The 24719-nt window shown below is 39.9% G+C and overlaps 1 protein-coding gene across 1 annotated transcript in view; it reads left to right on the top strand.

Moving 5' to 3' along the window:
• The window catches only part of DOCK10 (dedicator of cytokinesis 10), a 137597-nt gene that overhangs the window by 104105 nt on the left and 8773 nt on the right, over positions 1 to 24719 (top strand). Inside the window, exons 31-51 of the mRNA XM_010568290.1 lie at positions 514 to 558; positions 1047 to 1222; positions 1355 to 1471; positions 2498 to 2609; positions 3330 to 3451; positions 3537 to 3651; positions 3810 to 3876; positions 4633 to 4680; positions 5348 to 5449; positions 7674 to 7798; positions 8480 to 8592; positions 9327 to 9464; positions 11065 to 11247; positions 11829 to 11939; positions 13354 to 13569; positions 14283 to 14340; positions 14668 to 14766; positions 16509 to 16615; positions 17102 to 17224; positions 18171 to 18284; positions 24304 to 24450. Of these exons, the coding sequence (XP_010566592.1) occupies positions 514 to 558; positions 1047 to 1222; positions 1355 to 1471; positions 2498 to 2609; positions 3330 to 3451; positions 3537 to 3651; positions 3810 to 3876; positions 4633 to 4680; positions 5348 to 5449; positions 7674 to 7798; positions 8480 to 8592; positions 9327 to 9464; positions 11065 to 11247; positions 11829 to 11939; positions 13354 to 13569; positions 14283 to 14340; positions 14668 to 14766; positions 16509 to 16615; positions 17102 to 17224; positions 18171 to 18284; positions 24304 to 24450 (2438 nt within the window). The remainder of the gene's footprint in view (positions 1 to 513; positions 559 to 1046; positions 1223 to 1354; positions 1472 to 2497; positions 2610 to 3329; positions 3452 to 3536; positions 3652 to 3809; positions 3877 to 4632; positions 4681 to 5347; positions 5450 to 7673; positions 7799 to 8479; positions 8593 to 9326; positions 9465 to 11064; positions 11248 to 11828; positions 11940 to 13353; positions 13570 to 14282; positions 14341 to 14667; positions 14767 to 16508; positions 16616 to 17101; positions 17225 to 18170; positions 18285 to 24303; positions 24451 to 24719) is intronic.

The following is a 24719-nucleotide window of genomic DNA, read 5'->3' as shown; positions in this document are numbered from 1 at the left end:
GGAGTGAATCCACCCTGCCTGTGCCCCAAAGCCAGCAGCCTCCATGCATTCCATCTTGTGCATTGAAATCTGTTACTTCAAACCTAACTTTGTGGCCAATGCACAGTACTGGGTGCTTTTCCGCTTGGTTTCAAAGGTGCTGGGATTCAGCTCTGGGCACAATTCCCAGTTCTGACAGTTTTCCGTGGACTCTGGGGAGTTCACCTGGGATGTGGTCCTTTAAGTTGCTGAGAGTGAAAGTTATCTTCCAGTGGAAGGCAGAATCATCTCTCTATGCAGTATCTCCTCTCAAACTAGGGGCCCTTATCTCCTTCTTGCTTCAGTTTTCAGCACCAAAAAGTGAGTTCAGTTCTGACACTCATAGCTTTCTTTAACAGTAGAAGCTGTTTCATTCAAATTTGAGTCAAATTTAAAAAAAAAAAAACAACAAACTAAATATATTATTTACACTTAATAAGTAAAAAATATGCATTATTTTTGCCTATTTTTGTTTTATGTTTATGAAAAATGAAGACCCTGTGACGCCTTCAGAGTCAACACAGGAATATCGAACATCAGGTATGAACAAAATGACTGCATAAGAAGTAAGCAGAATTGTGCATCGAGAGCTGTAAGATTTACTTTGCTGCCACTTAACTGTGGCAAACTTAGGCAAAAATTATTTACCATTTTCAAAAGTGGAATGAGTATGGATCTCTGTGGTTTAGAACTCTTCTAGCTAGAGTATGAGAACAACAGTTTGGACTCTGTTCCTCAAAGAAGTGCAAAACATCTTATTACGTGCAAAACATTTGAGAGTCTCATATGGGAATGTGTATATAAATTGTCTATTATTAAATTGTAAAAACTGCATGATTTCAAGAAATAATAAAATTAGATTAATTCATTCTAGCAAGTGAGGGAGCAAGAAGGGGCAGTCAGATCAGGAAATCAAAGTTTAACAGTGGATTAAATCAATAAAAGTTATTGAAAATTTGGAAAATGGGGGGGTGGTGGGTATGTAACTTATACATTAATTTAAGTATTCTTGTCCATTCTGTTCCAAGATATTCCAGAGTACACATTGACCAATGAATTTTGCCGTAAACATTTTCTAATTGGAGTCCTGCTGCGGGAGGTTGGTTTTGCTTTGCAAGAAGACCAGGATATTAGGCACTTAGCTTTGGCTGTGCTTAAAAACTTAATGGCAAAGCATTCATTTGATGATCGATACGCAGAGCCGGTAAAGAAATTGTTTGTTTATTCTTTTTCATTTGCTTGTTCATACAGTAGCTAAACATACATGAAACTTCCTTAGCCACTAGTATATGTTAGTTAGTTTCTTCAGGAATATGTTGTATCTTTTATTTTTTAGGCAAAACAAGCACAAATAGCAAACTTGTACATGCCACTCTATGGAATGCTTTTGGACAATATGCCAAGGATTTACATGAAGGATATGTTCCTTTTCAATGTCAATACTTCCAATCAGGTAATTCATGTGATTTTTTTCAGAACACTGAAACAATCAAAATGAGGTCTGACCCAGTCAATCTGGTGGGAAGAGGTCCAAGTTTATGCTGGTTGCAAATTAACTAACGAAATGCAGTTCTGAAAATGCTGATTTGTTTGCACCCATGGTGTTTAATTTGGAAGGTCTCAATTTGCAGAGCACCTGCAGGGCCCCAGGAGTCTGTACTGGCAGGGTACAGACTGTGGGTCTGGAAGAGACCCAGGACACTGGCTGTCCCAGGGCTGGAAACTCAAAGTTAGAGGTTTGCAGCCCCAGCCAGTCCGTCCAGTATGTCTGCCCTGGTGCCACAGGCTGGGGGCTGAGGACCCTGTCCTCAGGCACGTCCCTTGGCAGGTGGCTAGGAGACGTTGTAAAGAAAAGCTCCCATTGCCCACAGAATCTTTGCAGTATTACATCATGAACCCACAAGCAGTTTCACTGGTACAACAGAGGGACCGTGTACTATATCAGGAGGCAGAGGGAGTGCATATGAGGAGATGAAGGAGTCTCTGTACCCACAGAAACATCATGAAACAGCTTTACCACCACAGAAAATGTTTGTATATACTGCACATGTGGAGGAGCACGGTTGTTTATTTCTTAAAAGATTAGATGTGTTATAATCATAGCCCTGCTTTAAAAACTAGAAACACATTTCTGCAGTAGTGTTGTGTCTTTCAGTCCTTCCAGAAAATGAGCCTGTTTCATCTGATCACTGCTAACAGCAGTTAATGCTTCTTTCCCAATCCTGTGCTAGTGTTTAAGAAGCAAACACAGTTAGACTTGCTCTGTCCTTTAGAACTTCAGTTATGAGAGGGTTTCATATTGCAGGTAACTATTCAGCTTATAATGGCAAGCCTTGAGTCTTTTAAGGCTGTCATGTCTAAAAAACTGAAAGTAAGTTTTCAAGCTCAGTGTGTAAGAACAGCCTATTGGGTGTGCTGTCATTATGAAAGTTGAGTGATATCATTTACTGGAATTTGTTCTGTTTCTTTCAAAATACAGGGATCTAGGGATGACTTGAGCACAGCCGGAGGATTTCAGAGCCAGGCAGCAATGAAACATGCAAACTCTGTGGACACGTCCTTTTCCAAAGATGTTCTGAACTCTATAGCAGGTATAAATGACAGATTGAACACGCACACAAGTAGATTTCTGTGTATCTCAATCCATCGTGCTTTCTGCTTAGTATTCATGGAGGATATCATTAATCCATTTCATACAATATTCAGGGAAACATGGTATACAATGTTTCTCTTCCCTTTGGGTGTTTTTGGATTGATTTTTATTTCTCTTGTGAAGCCGCTCTTCTTCCACTGCTTCACTTATGCTCCTGCTTTGGAATGATGCCAGTATTCAGGCTCTCACAAATCCCTCTGCCTGAGTTCATTCTTGTAGTTTCTGCCTGACTTAAGAATAGTTCCAAGGTTTCTCCTGTGAACTCCTGAAGTCTCTTGGAGGCAAGTTTTCTTAGTTTTTCCAGGCTTAATGGAAGGGTAGAAACACAACTTACTTTGTTTACTTCCTCCAAACCCCATTTCAAAATTCAGGGAAGTGCATGGGCATCTTTCCACTGCTTTTCGTGTCTTTAGGTCAGGCCTTACAGAATGCAACAGGCTATTTTAACACCATGAATAACAGCAAACTGAATCATTTTACTTCAACCGGTTGCGTGTTTTCAGTACTAAGCATACCCATCAATAGCTTTGCTATTGGAAGTTGAAAGCACTGGTGTCAATCCAGCATGTGACACTTTTTATGTTTTCCATATTTCTTGTTAGTTTTTGTATCCATAAATGTTTTAGTTTAGCATGTTTGCTATGACTTTCATTTACAGCCTTTTCATCAATAGCTATCTCTGCAGCAAACCATGCTGACTCCAGAGCTTCCTTAGCAAGTCTTGAATCTAACCCAAGTACCAATGAAAAAAACAGTGAGAGAACTGACACGTGTGAAAAGGTACATGTGCAAATGTTGAAAATGGTTACTAGAGGTGGAAACCTATCACTATACTTAACAAGGCCCTTTGCTGCCAATTCAACAGATCATGAGACCTTTGTCTTTGATTGGATCAACTCTTCGTTTTGACAAGTTGGATCAAGCTGAAACTAGAAGCCTTCTTATGTGTTTTCTTCACATTATGAAAACCATTTCAGAAGGTAAGAAAATGTGCGCTCACTACCTAATTTACATTGTTGTAAAATATTGTGAATGATGAATCCAAATAAACATCAAATTAGAATAATTATCTGTGTATTTTACAGGCTTTAGGTCAAGTTTAATTACATACATAATATATTTTAATATCTTCCTTTAGACGCACTGATTTCCTACTGGTTGCGAGCACCATTCTCAGAAATAACAGACTTTTTCAGCATTTTAGAGTAAGTTCACTTTGTGGTTGGTTGATTTGATGTTAAATTATGACGTTCTGAAGTGACTGCTGCAAGTAATTTCTCTTTGGGTTTGTCCACCTTTTGGAATAGGCTGAGATAGCTCTTGTATCTTAGACTATTTTGCTATAATCTTCCAAAATCGTAATGAGACATTACCAATAAAATCTATATCCTCCAGTATGTTGGTCATCTCCATGAACAGGGAGTATAATGCTTCAGGTGTTCCTCCTGAAAGAGATTTTCTTAGCAGTTTCCCCATTTGGGGTTGAGATTCTATTATTCTCTTGAGAAAACAAAATTATTTAGCTCCCCAAAACTTCCAAACCATGAGAAAAGCCATGTAATGTAGGAATACCTGCTTTTCACATCTCCAAGGTGGTCTGCTCAATCCAATCTATGCATGTCTGCAGAATCCATGCAGGTAGCTGTTTTCAGAATTTCCTCACCATCTTGTAAGTGAAATGTGAGTTATTTAACTTCAGCTGGTGAAGAAGCAATGCTTTTGCAGCCAAGTCTTTGCTTTTGACTTTGCCTCCTCACCAAGCAGGAATCTTCAACCATGGAGAAAGGGGAAAAAAGGTGTGGAAAGTGGTGCCACATGTTGTGCATCCTTAGGCTGGGAACTGCTGCATTCTGTTCTGTTTGCTTACTAGGAGGTGCATACGCCACAGGCACTAAGATTCAGCATTTTTTCATAATTAGGAAGCCATTAATAGACGTAAAATGTGTTGTTTTATCTTTCAGGGTTTGTCTGCAAAATTTCAGATATCTAGGAAAGCGCAATATTGTAAGGTAATTCTCTCAGTTATAGACTGTATGTTACAGTATTTAAATATTGCTGCATTACATTAGTCTTAAATGAGGTTAACAATGTATCTATCAGTTTTCTCCTGAAAGCATCAGTCTGACATTCAGAAGCCAATGCACGCTTCATTTTTTCTTTTATGCAATGTTACTGTGATGTTCTGGATATCTGAGTACATACCTGGTGTAAGAGATTAATTGCGTGTAATGATATGATAACCACTACTGCATTTATAACCCAAAATACTGGGCCATTCTCAACCATGTTTCTGAGCATATGCCAAACAAAGGAACTTGAGCACTGTATTTTCCATCTATATAATGGAAAGAATAGTTTTAATGGGCATAGATAAATGTTCCACAGCATTACAAATAAAATATCTTCTGTCTCTACCCACTCTCTGAAAAAGCATGAGATCGTGTTCCAGCTGTGAAATGTGAAATGCACACTTTGTCTCAGTTGAAGTTTCATTTTTAATTTAATGTCACCACTGTGAACTTGTCTATATGTCATACTGTGGAAAAACGAAAGGTCACCAGATGAACCAGTTCATGCTCTATGGCAGGTTTTATCAGGCTTGTATTTATTCTTCAGAGGCATGGCAAAATCAATGTCGTGTTCCATAACAGATTAACAGTTATTTTCTCTTAACAGGAAAATTGCTGCTGCTTTTAAGTTTGTTCAGGCCACCCAGAATAATGGAACCCTTAAAGGTTCAAACTCCTCTGGCCAGACATCGGGTCTGCTCTCACAATGGTAATGACATGTTGTATTATTAAATCCTATAAAACCATAATCTTTGTTGTCATCCTCCAGCACTTGTACACTGTCACAGTGTTGACCAAAAAGAGGTTGACACAACATGTAACACATTTCAGAGCCCCCAAAGCCGTAACCCATAAAACAATTGAGTCCCTTTAACTTCAACTTGACTTAAAAACTGTTGTTCAAAATGTTATGTTCAGAAGAATCCTTAGTTACTGTCAGTATTGTTAAGTATTGCAGAAACAGTAGCTGTTGTTTTCAGCTCAGAGCCCTATCTGAAAGATAATCCACAGTTTTCCCCAACCTGAAGGAATTCATAGGTCTGCAACTTTATGCTTTCATGGAATCTTACTGCTTTAGGGGTAAATATCTATGGATGCACTTACAGTACCGGGGAATTAATTTCTCTCCAATAACGTGGGGTTGCAGAGAGGGAAGTATCTAGCAACACAAAGTCAAACTTAAGAGTAGGTTTTGCTTGACACCCATCTTTTTACTTCCATGCTGCTAAGTGCAGTATAGTCCTATACTGTTATGTCCATGTTGCCAGTTAGAGAACCTTTCTTTCCTAGTCTTTTCCTCCATCTTCTTAGTCTAAACATTGCAAGATTTAATCATTTTCATGGACTGCATGATAATAAGCTGCAGGTGCAGCACATCTTTAATAATATTTTTGATCCTTTTAGGGGAAAGTGGGATCCTTTTCATGTTAATAATGTAGAACTCTAGAGAGAAAGCAAACTTTAGACTCTGTGCAGCTTGTGGTTGTATCTAATAGCATGGTGAGAAAGTCCACCTTCCTTATGAGCTTGGATCATTGACTTTTCTCATTTACTTATAGCTAGAATACGCTCACCATTATAAGCATGTATCTTGGAATGGAATAAAGGGGAAAAAAATGCTTTCCCTGCCATGCTTCTTTCTTTGTTCCTCTACTGTGCAGTTTTCAAGTAGCAGCACTGATTTCATTACCCCAGCTGGAACTGGCAAGAACCCCACCCTTTAGGAGACTCTTGTTTGGTTGCGTGTTTGCAGATGAACCAATATCCAGAAAGTCACGTTTCTGCTGTCTCCAGGGCCTTCACACTTTATGCCCTCACAGATCAGCATTTGTTGTCTAAATGGCTATTTGTTTGGCCTGTTGTAATACAGAGCATTTTTTGATGATGAGTTCAGAGTTGAAGTATTGCTGGTGAACAGCTCTAACTTGCACTTACTTATATTTATGTATTTCAGTTTGCTGAAATAGTCATATGAAACCAGACTTTCCACCCCACCCCAAAAAAAACTCCACCAAAAAAACCCTTGAGATCAAATTTCCAAATCCATTAGATTGCCAGGATGCCCACTGACATCCTTCCACTGTTGACCATTAATGGAAGACTTTATCACATTGATTGGCAAAAGTCTGGCCATCAATTCTGTACATGTGTTGGGAACATTTTCTTTCTGCAAATCTGAAATGTTAATTTTCTAAATTATTTTTGTTAAAATAACCAACATAAAAGAGGGTTTAGCTAGGTGCAGGAAGTAATTCTGTCTTAGAATATTTTTAAATTATGCAAATTTAGGAAGCTACATTTTTTAAAAGAAATTAAATAAAAATATATTTTAATAAGTGACCTGAATTTTGAGAGATGTTAAATCTTGCTGAATTCTGTAGTGGTTACAAATTCAAAACCCTTTCAAAAATTATGATAAGCATTGGTACGTTAGTTGTAAGCTTCTCATTATAGATTAACAATGTGTTTGTCAGCATCAAAGAAGGTTAAAAAAACACACTCATACACACGCGCATATTTTTGCTGTCATTGTCAGGTTGTCATCATTTTTTTCCCCTCATAGAAGCTGTATTAGTTCTTTCATAAGTAGGATATATTTCTCTTGTATTCTGAGTTAACAGAACTCATCTCAGTTTCTCTTCACCCAAAGGCAGTTTTCTAAACATCAGCCAGCTATTTAAGCTGATGCTCTTTTTTCAGTGTTCAATGAGTGTTTTGTCTCCTGTGTACTCCAGAAATCACAGCACATCTGTTTGTTCTGTCCACCTCATTGACTTTCTTCTTCATCTTTGTTTCTCTGAAAAAAATTTGCATAAATTTGTTTAACTTAGCCTTTGAGAAGTACTGCAGAAAATTCTGACATGGAAAAATTCTGTACAGGCATGCAAGTTTATTCTTTGTTTCTGTTTTTTAATGGTACCTTTCAATTTCAGGATGCATTCTACTTCTAGTCATGATGGCCACAAGCATCACAGGTCTCAAACGTTACCAATAATCCGTGGCAAAAATGCACTTTCTAACCCCAAACTCTTGCAGATGATAGACAGCAGCACTGCAAGTAAGTATAAAAAACTCATTTACTTCCCTCTGGAATTCTATGGGGTTTGGATCAGGCTCTATACAATTAAATCTGTTCTCATGAGTGCCTGTGAAAGCCTGAAGAGAAGAGCCTAAACATAAATAGAGCTGCTGACCCTGCTTTTTTTCCAGGATAGTAAGAAATCTGAGCTTAAATTTGGTCAAACTTCATTTAGAAACAAAATTAATTACAATAACCTGACATATTTAAATAGCCTCTAATGACAAGTTATTCCCCACTTCCCAGCATCTCTTGCATCTATGGTTACATACCTTGCTGTACAAGCAGATGTACACTGGTTGAAATATTACATTTATTAGATCTAGCAATAAAAGTGACCTTTTCATGACAGAAAGTTCTTTAAATGATGAGATCAAAGTCATCTATCCCACTTTCCAATTAGGTTTCTCTCCTCCTTTGAGGATGAGCAGCAACAATGAAAGAATATACTCTTATCAGTGGTGCAGCTGGTAAAAGTTGACTCAAATTCCCTTCCCTTTCATCTCCTGTGAGTAGTTTTCTTCAAAATACCCCGTCAGTAAATGTAAAGTTAGGACCCCATCTCTACTGTGCTGAGACTTAATGACCAGATTGCAGAATTACATAATCTTTAACTACACTCAGAAGATTGTTTGTTATCTTGCTTTTTATATGTTGCAGGCACCTCCAATGAAACGGACATTGTACAGTATGTAGACACAGAGGCAAACATTGCTACAGAAGTTTCCCTCACAATCCTTGACCTGTTGTGTCTTTACACTCTGAATCACCAGGTATGTTTTGCTGTTTCATTTTCTGCTTGAACTGGTGCCATGTAGGATACGTGGTGGAAGGAAGGCCTGGGGCAGCAGGCACGCAGAAAACTTGAAATGCCTGAGACAGCAGGATAGGGAAACAAGATATGCCAGTCCTCAGTGAAGGTATTTTATGAAGGAATTGACTCGTAATACCCAAACTGAATAGAAGGATGTGGAAGAAGAGCATCCTATGCATCCAGGACTATGTACAGCCCTGCTGTGCATGAAAGTGTTGTGCATCTACTAATACATCACCTTATCTGAATCGTGCTTATCCCATTAGATTTCAGACATTTTAGACAAATGATTTCCAAACTGCTTATCATCTATATGTCTTCAAGCCAGCAGGTGGATCCTCTGCCTTTTTAAAAATTGCTCTACAAATATTGGCCCAGATGACTTGCTGAAGGTCTCACAGATACAGTACAGCAGGCAGCTCCTTTTAGATTTAGTGTCTCCTTTCTGCCACCCTAGCCCTTAAATCTAGTGTGTACCATCTACAAGTAGGAGTACAGGCATAGGGAAGTGCTGTCCTGGAAAAACTGCAAGTAAAAAGAGTCTGCAGCAAGCTGGGAATGCCTCATCTGTGGAGATTTTACATTGAAAAAAGCATCTCTGTAGGAACATTCTGATGTAACATCCAGCACATCCTTCTTCTGTTTATTCACTTTAATAACCAGAATGTCCTGTCTTGTCTGTGAACTTTTCAGAGGCAGCTCCAGCAATCCGATTGCCAGAATGCACTGATGAAGAAAGTCTTTGACACACACATGCTCTTTTTGCAAATCAACCAGTCAGCAGCAGCTCTCAAGCACGTCTTTGCTGCCCTACGGCTGTTCGTAGGCAAGGTAACTATGGGTTTTTTCTGTTAGTCTGACCTATTATGTTACAGCAAGTGCAGCTTGAGGGCAGTTGGGTACTTTGACAGAGTTCCGAACTTCACTGTATTAATGCTCATTCCTGAGAAAGATCTTCTGATTTATTGCTGATTAAAAGTGAGAAGTTCACAATATCTGAAAAATTAGTTGTGTTTTGGAAAATGAAAAATTTACTAAGAAAGTGAAACTTGTAAAGTAAATAGATAAGTAATGTCCAGGTCTGTGGTATCTGGCTATGTCATTGGCTTTCATGTTTTTACCCCCCATGGAAGAAAGCTTGAAACCCTAGAGGTCCATGGTCTTCATGGCAGACACCTGGGTTGCAGAATCCAGCGGTGAATGATTACAGCTGTCCCCAGAGGAGTTAGCAGGAGAGTACTCCCTACGCTTCACCAAAAGTTCATCCAAACTAATAGTTTTACAAATACCTTGTTTTCAACACAGAAGAGTTTTTGGACAAAAACATGCTTATGTGTCAAACTGTTTATTTGCTTGCATTGCACATATGTAAATGATCATGGGCAATTAGACACTTTGTGCCAACTGCAAAGGCTGCACAATTTCCAAGTCATAGACTCAGATGAGATCCTCTTAAAATGAACCGGAACGTAGCACACAGATAACAATTGCTATGGGGAAGTGAGAATAAGCAAGGCTGGCCTGATCTCCCAGATATTTCTATGAAATGCAACAGTGTAGATCAGTTTAAACCATGTGGCCTCCTTCTGGTTGTTAACTCAGGGGAAAGGAAGAGGAAATCATACTTCTCCCAGTAACCTAGCTTGAGGACATGGGGGAAATACAAAGTAAACTATCCACAGGCAGCTTTAAATTACATACCAGACAGTCAGGAACGGAAGAACTCTGTGCAGCAAGGAGGATGAATAAATATCCAGGATCATCCTTTTCATTCATCCTGTAGCTCTCAGGATTGAATTCTCTCTTCATAGTTCTCTGGGAACAGGGATCAGTCATGGTTTCTGCAGCAGAACCTCTCAGGCGGTACTTGAGATCGGTGGCCAATATGTACGTCTTCCACCTCTTTTCAGTCTGTCTTCTCTTATATTCACCCTGCTGCTAAATAGTAGGTATGGTTTGGAGAGCCATCCTTCATTCTCTGTTGTCTCCTGCTGTTCAAACCCTTGACCACTGGAAGTTCACTGACTTTGCTACTCAAAGTATTTTCTTTCTCCTGAACAGCTTTTATAGTAGTGCAGAACCTGACACACACTTTTCCTGGTTGGCTATTCTGCATTCCTTGCAGATAGGCTGCTCTGCTTTTATGCTTGCTGCGTACCAGCTGCTGTCTGGACTTCCTGGAGGCCAGTTGGATTGTTGCATTGCATATGGTGTTTGTATGAAAACCTGTGTGCAGTTTTTACTTAATCTTAATTTGCACATGGGATTGTGTTCAGCCGATGGCTGATTTTTTCACTAAACCCTGCTGTGAATGAATATGGGAGAGTGAGTTGTTTTTACTGAAAGCTTAACAGAAAAAAGTATTGACTCAGAATAACTGTACCAAGGGCTGAGAGTAGTGCTAAACATATTCACATGTTTTTTTCAATAGTTCCCATCAGCATTCTTCCAAGGGCAAGCAGATCTCTGCGGTTCACTCTGCTATGAAATCCTGAAGTGTTGTAACCACAGGTCACGTTCAACTCAGACAGAGGCATCTGCTCTTCTTTATTTTTTCATGAGAAAGAACTTTGAATTTAACAAGCAGAAATCAATAGTCAGATCCCATCTACAGGTAAGTGAAGTGTGAGATCGTCAGTATTTAGCTGATGTGTGCTGGTTTTTATCATTAATATTATTATTATTATTTTTATGCATTGTAGCAAAGCAATTCTTTTGGAGTCCTCAGACAGGCAATTCTCTGTGTTCCTGCCAAGTCTGAAGGCATTGGGCTGGATTCTCTGCTGCTCTTGGGCTGCTCGGCTCTGTTCCAGGGAGAGGCAACAGCTGTGAATGTAGCTGCATAGCCAATAAATAGCCAGATAAATAGCTATTCTTGATTCACGTGCATTGCTTGCAGCAGTGAGAACATAGCTGATGAAGGAACTAAACAGAATCTGATAGTATAGTAACAGAAATGTGAAGTCCAGTAACAATGCACTTACAACTGCAAAATGTGAGCAGTTACAAACATCGGAAAGATTACTCACAGTCCTTGTGTTCATATACGTTATCTTCTTAACACAGGTATAAAAGTGTATCTCTGCTAGCCTGGTACATCAAGTGATACTAAAATAGGGATTGAAAAATATTCAGCTATTCAGAAACTTTGATTTTCTTTGCTAATTGCACCCTGTGTTTGTTCCCCCTGTACAGCTCATCAAAGCAGTGAGCCAGCTGATAGCGGATGCAGGGATTGGCGGATCTCGTTTTCAACATTCACTTGCAATTATAAATAATTTTGCTAATGGAGACAAGCAGATGAAAGTAAGAAACATTTTTTGTCAATCACTACCTCTTGCAAAAGGTCAACAATTTCAGAGGAGCAAGTGTTTCAGTGAATAAAATTGCAGGCTTTTATTAAGAAAGTGATTTATGCACTCATAGTGTGCCTTTTTCAGGCAGCCTGAAATTCATGAAAATGTTTGTGACTCAGAAGCTTAATAATTGAAAATAATTTTTAAAACAAAGAGATTTTTTTGAAAATTGTATTGTTTGTTATTCACTGCTTATTTTGTTCATTTTTCTGATGTCAGAGACTATACCATGCATTGTGAAACACAATGAAACACAATTGCCGTTGACAAACAATTTTGAGTCTATAAAATGTCCCTTTAGTCTGTTCAGTAAATGTGTAGCAAAAACATGCACAACAATTGAGTTTTTTAACAGCTTGCTAACTCCCTCAAAAAGGCACTTAGCTCTTAGATTAGTTACCATTGCTATTATATCCATTGTCTGTACTAAAGGTGTTGGGAAAGGATTCCAGTTTTTAGTTATTACAATTCCTGTCCAAACATTTGTCAACACACATTCTGAATTTTATACTTTGGAGGTGTTTTTCCTTCTCTGAAGATGACTTTAGGGTATCTCCACTGAGGTTAATAATAAAGTTAGTTTAAGCAAATTGGTAGATAATTAGCATGAGCAATTTGATCTCTTACTTAATAAGATGCAGTTACAATTGTATTTGTTTTCAAAGTGCAGCTTTGATTTCCCAGCACTGCTGTCAGTCACACTGCTTCTGTAACGTGTTCATCTCTTTGTGATGTAGAGGATAGAGGATTTAATTCCATTTAATTTTTCTGGATGGTTTTACTTTTAAACAAAGGGAACAAGGGAAAAAAAGTCTGAAAATAGAAATGTATTTCATTGCCTATCTGAAAACGAGAAACTACAGAGCTAGTTAAATGTGTTGAGGACAGCTGATAAGTGTAATACAAAGACACTGTTATTATCTTGCGCAGTGTGAGAAGGCCAGGAGCCAGGCTGTTGTGCTTTATTCACTGTGGTGAAACATGCTGTGAGTGTAGTTAAGCAGGACTATCTATAGCGCACAGTGCTGTTAGTCAGCTGAAAGTGTACAAGAATCCAGTTCTGGATCCAGTAAGCAACCAAGGAACAAATGTTTCAGTTTGCTGACTTCAGCAGAGTTGTTGCATACAGACAGTGGTACAGCTGAGCAACTGAGATATCTAGTAGGTGCTGTGACACATGAGTAAAAAAAGTTAAGGATCTGCGTACAATGCGTATGTACTGTGGAACTGTGACTCTGCTTCAAAGCCTGCTGAATTAGGGAAGGGGAAGAAGGTCTTCCATAAGCAGGACTCCAGCTCATTCAGGAGTGCTGCATGTGGCTCTTTGGATGATTTTAGTGATGTATTGCTTATCTTTCCCAAAGAACGTTAATTTCCCAGCAGAGGTGAAGGATCTGACCAAACGCATCAGAACGGTTTTGATGGCCACAGCTCAGATGAAGGAGCATGAGAAAGACCCTGAGATGCTTGTGGATCTGCAGTACAGCCTAGCAAATTCATATGCCAGCACACCTGAATTACGTAGGACATGGCTTGAAAGCATGGCCAAGATTCATGCAAGAAATGGAGATTTATCAGAGGTAATGTAAATAAATGAATAGGAAATCCATTTGTCTTTAGGCTGGGATGTTCTGATGAAAAGGGCTCTGGAAGACAGACAAGACTAGTGATATAAGAGAATCATACAGTGTGTCTCATACCCTTGAAATTAGAAGAAGACAAGTTTGAAAAACACCTAGAGAAGTGATACGCTCATTATCCCAGTGTGCCGAATCGTGACTACCTGATAGGTGTTTGAGCAAGACTTGAAAATGTCTGACGGGCAAGCTGTGGTCAGTATCACATTTGCAGCTCTGCTGCTTAACCCAAACAAGCACAGCAGCTGTAGTGTAGATGAGGTTATGAGCAGTGCATAACTTACATGAAGGATTTTCTTCTCCCTCACTACGGCATAGGAGAGGAGCTTTGTTTATAATGTGTTGTCCTTTTCATCAAAAACTAAACAGGTGATGCAAAACTCCAGTGCATAACCCAGGAATATCTTATTTACTAAGTAATCTTAATGGTTTTCTTGAGCAAATCTATGCTTTTACCCAAGATACGTAGTGAAATTAACACTCGAGAAGGATTTCATCATTTAATCCTTTATTGTCTTAAATGTTTATATTAATTTTGTCTTCCCTTTTCTGCAGCATGACTTGACAGTGATGAAAGTATGTGCTCCTTATCCCATGTAAGCTGTAAGTCATACAGTGTACTTTAACATATACATGTATTTTTTCTCTCGTTACAGGCTGCTATGTGCTATATTCATATCGCTGCTCTCATTGCGGAGTACCTGAAAAGAAAGGGTAAGATTAACATATTCAAAACCAACTATGTATCTATAAACATTATTGAAAATAATTTTTGGCTTTCCTGCTTTCCTTCCTTATATATAAAGTATTCTTAAAGCTGCTTGAGTTCTTCCCAAATATTTTATTTTTAAAATACATTGTAAATGCTAGTCTTAGCACTGGAACAGTGAATGCGTGTGTTTTGGGTAAAGAGGGTTAATTAAATGTTTAGTAAGCTACTGCTAAAAGAGAATGCTTCACTTGTTAGTCTGTCGTTATTAAATATGCATGTATTAACACATACCGGTAGCAGTATACTAATACCATCTTACACTATCATAGGTTACTGGAAAATGGAAAAGATTTGTACCTCACGTATGCTCCTGGAAGATGGTCAAGTCTCTGATAGTAATGTGTTACTAACAACTCACAATGGAGGAAGTGAGTGCTCTAACCATGCCTGTTTATGGGTCAAATAACATAATTAGGGAATCAAATTACTGTTCTCCAATTAATCTGGAAAAATACCTACCAAAGCAAAAATATTTATAGTGCATGTTGATGGCTGTAATAGCAAGCAAGTAATGTCAGAAACATTATACGTTACTTTCCTGATGCTCTTGTGCTGGTTTGATGAATTGCTCAGAATGTCTCTGGTTAAGGGCTTCTTCAGCAAAAGAGCAGTCTGGTCTTCATCGGCAACAGAAATCCCTCTCAGGTCAATTGGCGTTTAGCACACAAATCCGTGTCCAATTCCTTGACTATCCAAAGCCAGGAGGGCAGAGGGGCAGAATTAATATCTGGTTATCCATACGTAACTTGGTATAGATAAAGATATTTTTTTTTTTAATCTGTGACGCTTATTAGAGAAATAAAGTGCAGTCTTATATTTTTAAATGCTTCTATGCCAACGGTTATTTAGTTTATGAAATGTGTATTTCAAAGTAAGTCCTCAGTATGAGATATTTTAGCAGTTTTCACAAAGAGCAATTTCTAGGGACAAGGGCAAATATCTGGGGAAGAGAAAACTTAGTTTTGGAAAGACCATAGTTCTTCAATACACTTAGAAATGTCTGTGGGCGAGATGAAAAAATACATCCTTTTAGAAGGAAGCTTTCTGTGATGAGCAATATTTCAGAGATGGTTCAGTAGTGGAAAAATACTTTGCATGAATCACAGATCACAGTAGGTAGAGTGAAGAACTTGTGGGTCATTTTAAACCTATGTTTAAATTATTTTCAAAACTTGACAGAGGGGATGGAGTCCCTCTGACTCAATGTGTAAAGGTTAGCTTTTTAATTGTGCCTTAGTAGCATTTTCCTACTTTTAAATTGAACATGGACCATGTCAGGAGTTCATCACCTCCACGGTTTACCTTCTCCGTTCGAGAGTGGTAGTAAAATCTTTGTGGGTCAGACTTTGCCTGATCAGCAGTGTGCCATGCCTGTGTAAGTTGTTCCTTCTGCAACCACTGCACTAAGGCACCAGCTTAGCGAATATTAGATGTAAGCTTAGTTTTAATCCTTGTGAGCCTTCCCATCGGCAGCTTCTGCCACTCGCCTGAGCTTTCTACAAGAGAGTTCCTCAGTTAGGGCTGCGCTCGCCCTGCTGACTCTGGGCAGGATAAGGGAGCCGCTGCCAGGGCATCCTCCGGCCCGGCAAGGGCACAGCGTGCCCCGGAGTGGCCATCTCCCCGTCGGCTGTGGCAAGCCCAGGTTGACCGTGCTCCTCTCGCTTAGGAAACCTGATGGGTGGCACAAGTGCAGGTCCCAGAGCGTAGCATGAAGTGCCCTTAGGTCAGGCCGGGAGTCACAGTGCTGGTTTCACAAGTATAAATTGTCTCGCCTCAGTCTGCAACAGTAATTCCCGTATAGAGGAGTGCTGCACGTGTAGTTTTGCAAGGACCGCCCGCACTGTACAGCTAAGGAACCGAAATGCCAAAGAGTAAGGCTGCATCAGGAAAATGTTACGGTTACCCTGGACGAGTGGATTTATATCATAGAGAAAATGTGTAATAGTGTCATAAATTCAGTCAGTTCCATTTGTGTTTCTCATCACTTGGCTGTGAAAAAAGTAATTAATCCAGTCAAATAAAATCAGCTCTGTTTAATGGCATCCAATAACCTTTTGAATTATCTGGTTATTCAGTCATTAATTAACATTGTTATGACTTGCACTTCAAGGCTTATTTTCCATGGGGTGGCCTGCTTTTCTGAGCATTACCCCCAACATTAAAGAAGAAGGTGCTATGAAGGAAGACTCTGGAATGCAAGATACTCCCTACAATGAGGTCAGCAGCATTAACATTTATATAGTTGTTCTATATTAACAGAGAGTGTTATTTCTAATGGATGCCTGTGCATGTTACAACAAATTACAGTGAGAGTGTACTTCACAGAGTATCAAAAGGCACACAGCTTTTGAGTGAAATGTCAAAGCTGTTGTGCTAAATAGCAGGGATAGGTGTTTAGCTAAGCAGAACATTAAGTACCAGAGCTGGAAGTTAGGGCAGGGGGGAACCCACGAAGCAAACCCGCTCTTCTGAATGAGATGTCAAGTATTCAAGTATTTTCATGTTACTGTTATTTCAGGTTTTTTATCTAAAGAAGAGCTAGGTCACCAATACGTGATTAAACATTGTGTCATTGAAATAAACCTTAATATAGAAGATACAGAATAAAAATGAAATAGTGGGTATGTGCTTTTGCTGCATTGCTATTAATTAAATGCCACCAGCTGTCGAGTCACTGAACTATTTGTATTTGTGGAACTGCAGAATATTCTGGTGGAGCAGCTGGAGTTGTGTGTTGAATACTTGTGGAAGTCCGAGAGATATGAGCTTATTGCTGAGGTTAACAAGCCTATCATTGCTGTTTTTGAGAAGCAGAGGGACTTTAAAGTAAGTTGGGTTTTGTTGGGTTTTTGGGTTTTTTAAAGTTATCTTAAAACAACAGTAAAGATCAAAATTTTGAGGGGGGGGGCGGAGTACTTTCTTTAAAAGGAATTGTTTTTTTCTTCCTGTCTGTAATTTCTCCTTCTAATGCTTTGTGCTGTGAGTAAATAAAAAACTCTGGTATCTTACCTTCCTCTTTTCAGCATCAACAGTAAATGCGCAAAAAAATTTCAAACAAACCTCTTGTGTTAGCCAGTGGATGTGAATTTTTACATCTGTTTTTAAACCAAGAGCACATTTGCATTGTATTTAAGTTTAGAAACTGCTGATAAATTGTGTGATCTCTTCATAATTCCAGGGTTTCTTCATTTATTTACTTGGCAATTTCATTACATAATGGATAATCAGATGATAATCTCATTAGTGATTTTTCTGGTTTTAAATTAAAAAAAAAAAAAGGAAAGAGGTAGGTATCGATAAGCTGTGTGCTGAGGAAGCAAGTCCTCAGTTTTTAACTTAGTTGAAATTTTAATTCACTATCCTGAGAAAGTATTTTTTACTGATAATTGTGGATAGCATTTCTTTGCATGGGGTTGGGAGCTGATTGGAATTGTTGGCACCCTGCTCTTGCCTGCATGTAGGACACTTGGGTTCTCTGACCTCTTAGTAGGTCCCTGCCACTGTCTGGTGGTTGGGATGATTGTCTTCCTGTGTGACCCTGTACACAAAGGCACCCACTACCACAGAACTGCTCAGAAGATGACAGAAACCCTGAAATAAGTCTTCAGTGACTCCTAACAAGGTTAAACTATTCCCTTAGCACGTACAGCCATCTTTGCAAAGGTTTGGGAATCCAGTTAGGGCAAGCCATGTTTATGCAGAGCTGTACTGTCATTTCCCAAAGCACTCGCATGCTCTCGCTTCCCCTCTCTCTCCCTGTTTCTTCATGTAGAGGCTGTCCGATTTGTACTACGACATCCACCGCTCATACCTGAAGGTTGCAGAAGTAGTGAACTCCGAGAAACGTCTCTTTGGGCGATATTACCGTGTCGCGTTTTATGGGCAGGTAAGTCAGCTTGTGCTCTTTTGTCTCCAAAGATTCCCAGATTTCAGCCATGTTCTTCTGATGTATTTCAGGGAAGCTAAAGCAGGGAAGCACTTGGCAGTGAATTGTGGGGTGGAAAGTGCCTCGTGGGTCAGACTCCAAGTAGGATTTTACTTAGAAAAGAGAGCACTCAGTTGCATCAATGTAAACTGCTGCTTTGGATTTAATGGTGTAATGGAGAACAGACTTGTACATCAGCTTTTGTTCTTGACTTCATCAGGCAAAACTGAGACTGAGGCAGGGCAGATTTTTTCAGAGTAAAACTTAAATAAAACCAGATAAGACATCTTTGAGATATGGTGCTCTCCTCTAATAGAGCTTAAAGCAGAGCAGTATGCAGTAGGTGTTTTGATGTTTCTCGCCGACTCTGACTTCTGCTTTCAGGCGACCTCTGATTCCGTGCAATATACTGTAGAGTAGTTTTATTCCCTCTGCTGTGCTTCAGCATCCTCAAAGCATTATTCTGTGCTTTCTTCCACTACAAACCAGTGTAGCAATCCAGCATGTTCCTTTAAGACCTGGTTTTGGCAAGCACACAATTTCCTTTAAAATAATACGGTGTGTATACAACAGATTGATGTGAATCATTCTGTTTGCTAATTAGATTTTAATGCAGAAATTTGCTCTTTTCTCCTTTTGATCTTATTCAAGGCTGTGGTAAGTCTAGTTCTTTTGCATGTTTTGTATAATTCTCCTCACATGTCCTTCATCCTTCCCTGTACTGTTACTTAACATTAACTTTCCCATGCTCTCGATTCTTTGGTTGGTGGCAGATGAAATAATGTCGTTTCATTCATTGTTGCATCCTGCAAACTAACTTTTGTTTGTTCAGTTACCGGAATTACCAAGCTGTATCTGTCGCCATGTTGTGTGTGCATCGTGGGGCCCAATGCTGCGTCATCTCATCTCAGTGGAAGTTTTTCTCTCAGCTTCACTGGGAGCGGGATTGGACCCTTTCTTCCTCCGTTGAAAAACTTGGCGTAGCATTAACGCTGTTTGAATGCAAGCCTGCTTTCCTGGCCTGTGCAGCAGCTCCAAAGAGGAAGGCTGTTGTGTCAGTCTGCGATCTATGGCAATGGTAACTGGAGCACTCTGGGCAGGGTGCGGCCACCTTCCTGGTAGTCCCTTGTAGGAGCAAGCAAATTGGAAGTCAGAGGGAAATGGCAAGCCCTGGCTCTTCATACAGATTAGCAAAGCTGACCTTGCCAAGTGCAAGGAGAAAGCCACCTGCACCTGAGGAAGGGTAGAGTTTTCCTAAAGCCTGACCTTCCTCAAAATGAGGGCAGTGGAGGGGGAAATAGGACTCTCCTACTTGCAGCTTCTTGCCAGGGCTCTCCCAGAGGCAGCTACTTGTAAGTGGGTAGTTTATCTGCAGCAGTTCTGCTGAACTGCGTTAAAATCTCTGTTACAGTGCAATGACTTTTCAGCTGCCAGTGCCACAAGGGCAACTTCATTTAAACAGCTTTAATGCTCTAAAGCGTATGACCTTTTCATAGCTGTGTATTGCTCGGTCTGTTCCCTGGTGCCCCCGGACACTGAGGTCTAAATGCAAACAAGCACAGCTTCCTCCTTTCTTTTTGCAGGAGAGATGTTATGTGGTAGAAAGTGGGACTGCTCTGTATTGCTCCTTACAGAGGCATAGTGACAAAAGTGTACGGCACAGGGCAAATAATTAAAGGTAGATCATTCCCACAAGCATTACTTCTGCCTCATTTACTGAGGTAAATAGGGGTGGGTGTGTAGAACTGATTAAGGAGGGCTTACCAGTACACAAAGCACCACGGCAGGTGTGGGAGCTACAGATGAAGCTTGACCTGGAAGGAGAGACAGAGAGAACAGTCTGTTCCCACATACTGGTTGTACCTGCATATTTTTCCCTTGAAAAGTTTTCCTTCTTTATTTCCGTCAGTCCCTTTTACCCATGTGCCACTTGCTTCCATTTTGGCTGTGCAGCTGGAAAGGTATGGGGCCTTTTGGTCCTTCTGTAGCCAAGAGTATTGCAGGCCTCCATGCTGAAAGCAGTCTCAGTGCCCAATTAATTTAAAACATTAAAAGCAATTCCCTGTTTTTGTGCTTCTGGCAGACCTTGCACACTTCCTCCCAGAAGCTAATGGTTGCAGGTTTTACTAGTATTACGCAGTTAAACCAGTGTAAAGCAATATGAATCGCTTTGCTTAGGCCACTACAAAGGAAATGCCACAGAAGGAAACTCAGTATGCAGGTACGGGATTCCTTTTCAGTCTTACACATACACTGTTCTATAAAATACCTGTGGGTAGATACATGTGTAAGCACACACGCATAAAAAATGTATTATTACACCTATGCACTTATTCATTAAACATTTTTATCAATTGTATCAATAATAAATATATACATATATACGTTTTGTAAAAATGGAGTGCTGCTGTTCCTTAACTGAAACAAAAACTGCAGAGAAAGCAGATTAAAGGACAAAAGAATACTGCAAATACTGTTTGCAGGGAGAACTTGGGGGGTTCTTAGCAGAAAAAGAAAATCTGCAGCTGCACCTGAAAACCGTTCTTCTTCATGCAAAGACGGAGACAGTATTTGGTTACTGCATTCTGCAGGGACCCACTGGAAGGATGGTTTGAATGAATGTAGTCCTTAGGGAGGATGTAGTCGGTTGTTTTTGCCAGAGAGCTTTATTTGCCAGCTCAGAGAGCTGGATCTCATGGCAGCTGTTGTTTTAGACTGCAAATTCTGTTAAGGGCCTTTGATGACAACATCTCATTGCACCATCAAGTGGCCACACTAGCCAGTGCTTATGATGTTATTCATAGATGAGTATTTTGAGAAGTCAATATTTTTCTTGAATTAAAACCAAAAAAATATTAAATATATTGAATAGCTGAGAACTCCTATTGTGCTGATAAGCAAAGATATTCAAGACTTGTTTTCAGAGCAGTGTTAGGTAAAGGTAGAGCTGAGGTTTTGTTCTCCTATCAGTGCAAGAAGCTGTAGAAGTTGGAGGGCAGATTTTCACAGGAGTAAACTGATGCGGGTTTATGTCTGAAGAGCAGGAGATTTGTCCCCTTTTCCAAATGTGATAAAATAGCTATAGCTTCCTTATCAAAGAGTACAACACACTCACTCACCATAGGAGGAGATGTTCACTTGATACAGACAGGGAAGGATCCATTAGATGCTAATTCTTGGCAAGTAAAGCACAAGGCTCTACCTTGGCACACTGGCTGTGGGGATGGTGTGTATTCTTCTAGCAAAGGGCAGAGAAGAGTCTGATTTACTGTGAGCTCTAAGGACTGTGTCTGAGGGCGTACGGGGAGGAAGAAGGGCCTTTCCAGCACTCCCACGGTGACAATGCCCAGTCACAACTTGACTCTCAGCACATCAGAGCTCAGTGGAAACCAGTAACATGCTGTCTGGGAGGTTGTCTCCCTTCCAGTACATTCGGCTGCTCCGTGTAATAATTTTCATCTGTAAGACTGTGTTGTCCTTGCACGGCAAAACCAGCCAGTATGAAAATAATCTAGGGATGTGCATTGATAATGTAGCCTTGGCTGCTTAATATTTTAAAATCCTGAAACTAGAGGATATTTGCCTCCTGAAAAGTATTTAATCTTACTTTCAGTAGTCTTTGCCAGACGTATAGCATATGGCAGACACAATTATTTATAGCTCATAATTAACTTCTGCTTGTCACTTGTCAGCTGAAATACTGTAGGGAATATGTACTTAAATGATCTCTCTTGCATTAGAGAAAAGACTAAATCTGTTAGTTTTTTGTTTTCAGGTTTTTTTTTTTTTTTTAAGCAAAACTATTAACACATATCATCTTAGTGTGCCATGCAGCATCAGCACAGAGGTTTGGCACTTACGTATAAACACGTTTGCACTGTGTTCCAGTGTGCAAACATACACAGAATCAGTGTTATAAGAGCATAAACTATATTCTAGCTTCCTATGTGATTAATTTTGAAAACATGGGGGTTTTGTTGAAAACACTGAATAGTAACAGAAAACAGATGGGTTTTGGCAGAAGTAATCCTGAGTAGCATGTTTAAATATGGTTGCATGAAACTAATGAGGTTTTCCCCCATAAAGCAGTTTTGCTTGAGTGGAAAGAAGATCAGAAACCAGGTTATGATCCCGCAATCCTTTTCTTACTGAAATCAACAGAAAGTCAATTGCCTGCCCAGCTCAGTAAATGTGTATAGGGTGTCAGCTTTTGAGCTCTAGATCTGTTCTTTAATTACCTGTGAAGTTCTTCATATGCCTATGGAGTTTAATTGATAATACTGTTAAAAATTGTGCAATGTTAGAATGTCACTGTGAGACTGATTAAGATACTATCAGGCAAGCGGCTGTTGCTGCTATTAGTCATTGGTTTTCAGTAATGCCCACAGTGCTCTTGGCACTTGCCAAATTAAAAGACAATTTTATTGCGCCTTGTCCTTACTGAAGGAGAAGCCAGAGATACATGTATTTGTTAATCCTTATTGAAATAAAGCATAGAGATTTTTTTCCTAAACAGACATTGAAATTTACAGCTAATTTATTTTAATTCTGTGGAGATTTGCCTAGCAAATAATTTTAGTGGCCTAAGTTGAAATATACTTCCACATGAAAAAGCTGGATTTTGCATGAGTACCTTCCAAAGAGATTTTGGAGGTTATCTCTTTACTTCATTCATTTGTGCTTCTCTGTTTTTCAACAGATGGCAGTTTGCCCAGCCATACTGTAGAACTAGCTGTCCAAGCCACATGGTGTTAAGTTTAAAGGGCCTTGGGTCTGACATCATTAACGTTATCTGCCTTTTCCCCTTTATCCCCACAGCTTCAGGTATTTTCCTCTGGGTCACTTTGCATTAAGGTGAAAGGAGGAGGCTTTGGGTGCAGCTGCAGCGGTTAACACTGCCAGATTTCATCAGCAGCATATGAAATCCTAGGATGAGGGCTGGTGCTGCTCATGGTGTTGGGATAAATCAGTCCTTGTTAATGGGGCACTTGCTGCTTCTCCTCAGCTGGCAGAGCTTCTCCCAGAGTGTTGATGTACATGTTCATCATGTAGCAGTTGAGTGCCTCACCCATACGTGACGCAACATTGTGTTAATTTTCTGAGGTTGGCATTTCTTCTGAAGCCTGGCAGGTTCTTGTTCAGCTCTTCAATAGAGCCTTTTACTAAAGCTCTGCCAAGTCCATCCAGTGTAATAAGTAAATGACCTTAACAACATGGAGCTTTTTTGTAAAGAAGCACAGTCTGTGTGTCTTTTTTTTTTTTCTTTTCAAGTGTAAATCATTTACTAATTGTCTCTGAAAATGCTGCAATTCCATATGACCTTTCAAGATGCCACCAGAGTTCCTCTTCAGCTGCCCTGAACAGATGCAGACCAGTTCACAGGTGCTTCGCATGCCATGGCCCCACGCATCACTGTGGGCAGGAGTGCCCCACGCAATCGCCGCAGGCAGCAGTGCCTTGCACAGTGTCCAGCCTTTGCCTGCACACGTGGCTCCCAGATGGGATGTGCTGGAGGTGACATGCTGCATGCACCCCAGCTGGCCTAGGCATCCAGCAAACAGCTGTTACACTCATGTTCTGTTAGCATAGTGCTTCCAAAATAGTTAATTTAACCAAATGATTAAAATTTAAAGAACTTTAATGTCCAATTTTTAACTCATTAGGGTTTTTCCATCATGCCCACATCAGCATTCTGAAGAAAGCACTTGAACTTTTTAAACAGCTAGGCCTCTTACATGAATAAATGTGTATGAGTTAGTTCCTGGGTAACTTCAGAGATACCAGACCAGTATAAATGCAGACCTCTAGGCATGTGTCTGCTAGGAGTGGAGAGAGGTAAGCTTTTAACTTAGGTGCTGGAAATGGCATACTGGATGCTCTGGTGGGTATATGGGCAACCTTGATTTCTGATGTAAGCTCCTTGTTTAGGCTTTCCCCTGCCTGTTGTGTTCACTGTATCCTTCTGTTTCTTTCCAAATAGGGGTTTTTTGAAGAAGAGGAAGGTAAAGAGTATATCTATAAAGAACCCAAATTAACCGGCTTGTCTGAGATCTCTCAAAGGCTGATGAAACTTTATGCAGACAAGTTTGGAATAGATAATGTGAAGATCATCCAGGATTCCAACAAGGTACGGAAGACACGCAGTTTTTGCACAAGGGGGAGAACTGACTGCACGCTTCATGTTTGGGGAGCTGTGTTTTCAATGAATGTGAACCGAGTGTACGTGTAAACTACTGTGATCTAGTTTTACAACCAAAAAAAGACCCTCACTTTATAGTGTGGCAGGTGCTGTATGGAAACGACAATGTTATAGCAGGGCATCACAGTCAGTGGGAAGAGAGCATATTCTAGCATATGCCTGCAGAGAGCATGCAGTTGCTTACTGCAATGCGGAAG

Source organism: Haliaeetus leucocephalus, unplaced genomic scaffold (genome assembly GCF_000737465.1).
Source record: "Haliaeetus leucocephalus isolate CR32 unplaced genomic scaffold, Haliaeetus_leucocephalus-4.0 Scaffold240, whole genome shotgun sequence".
Taxonomy (NCBI): domain Eukaryota; kingdom Metazoa; phylum Chordata; class Aves; order Accipitriformes; family Accipitridae; genus Haliaeetus; species Haliaeetus leucocephalus.
This window is presented reverse-complemented; position numbering and strand designations above follow the sequence as displayed.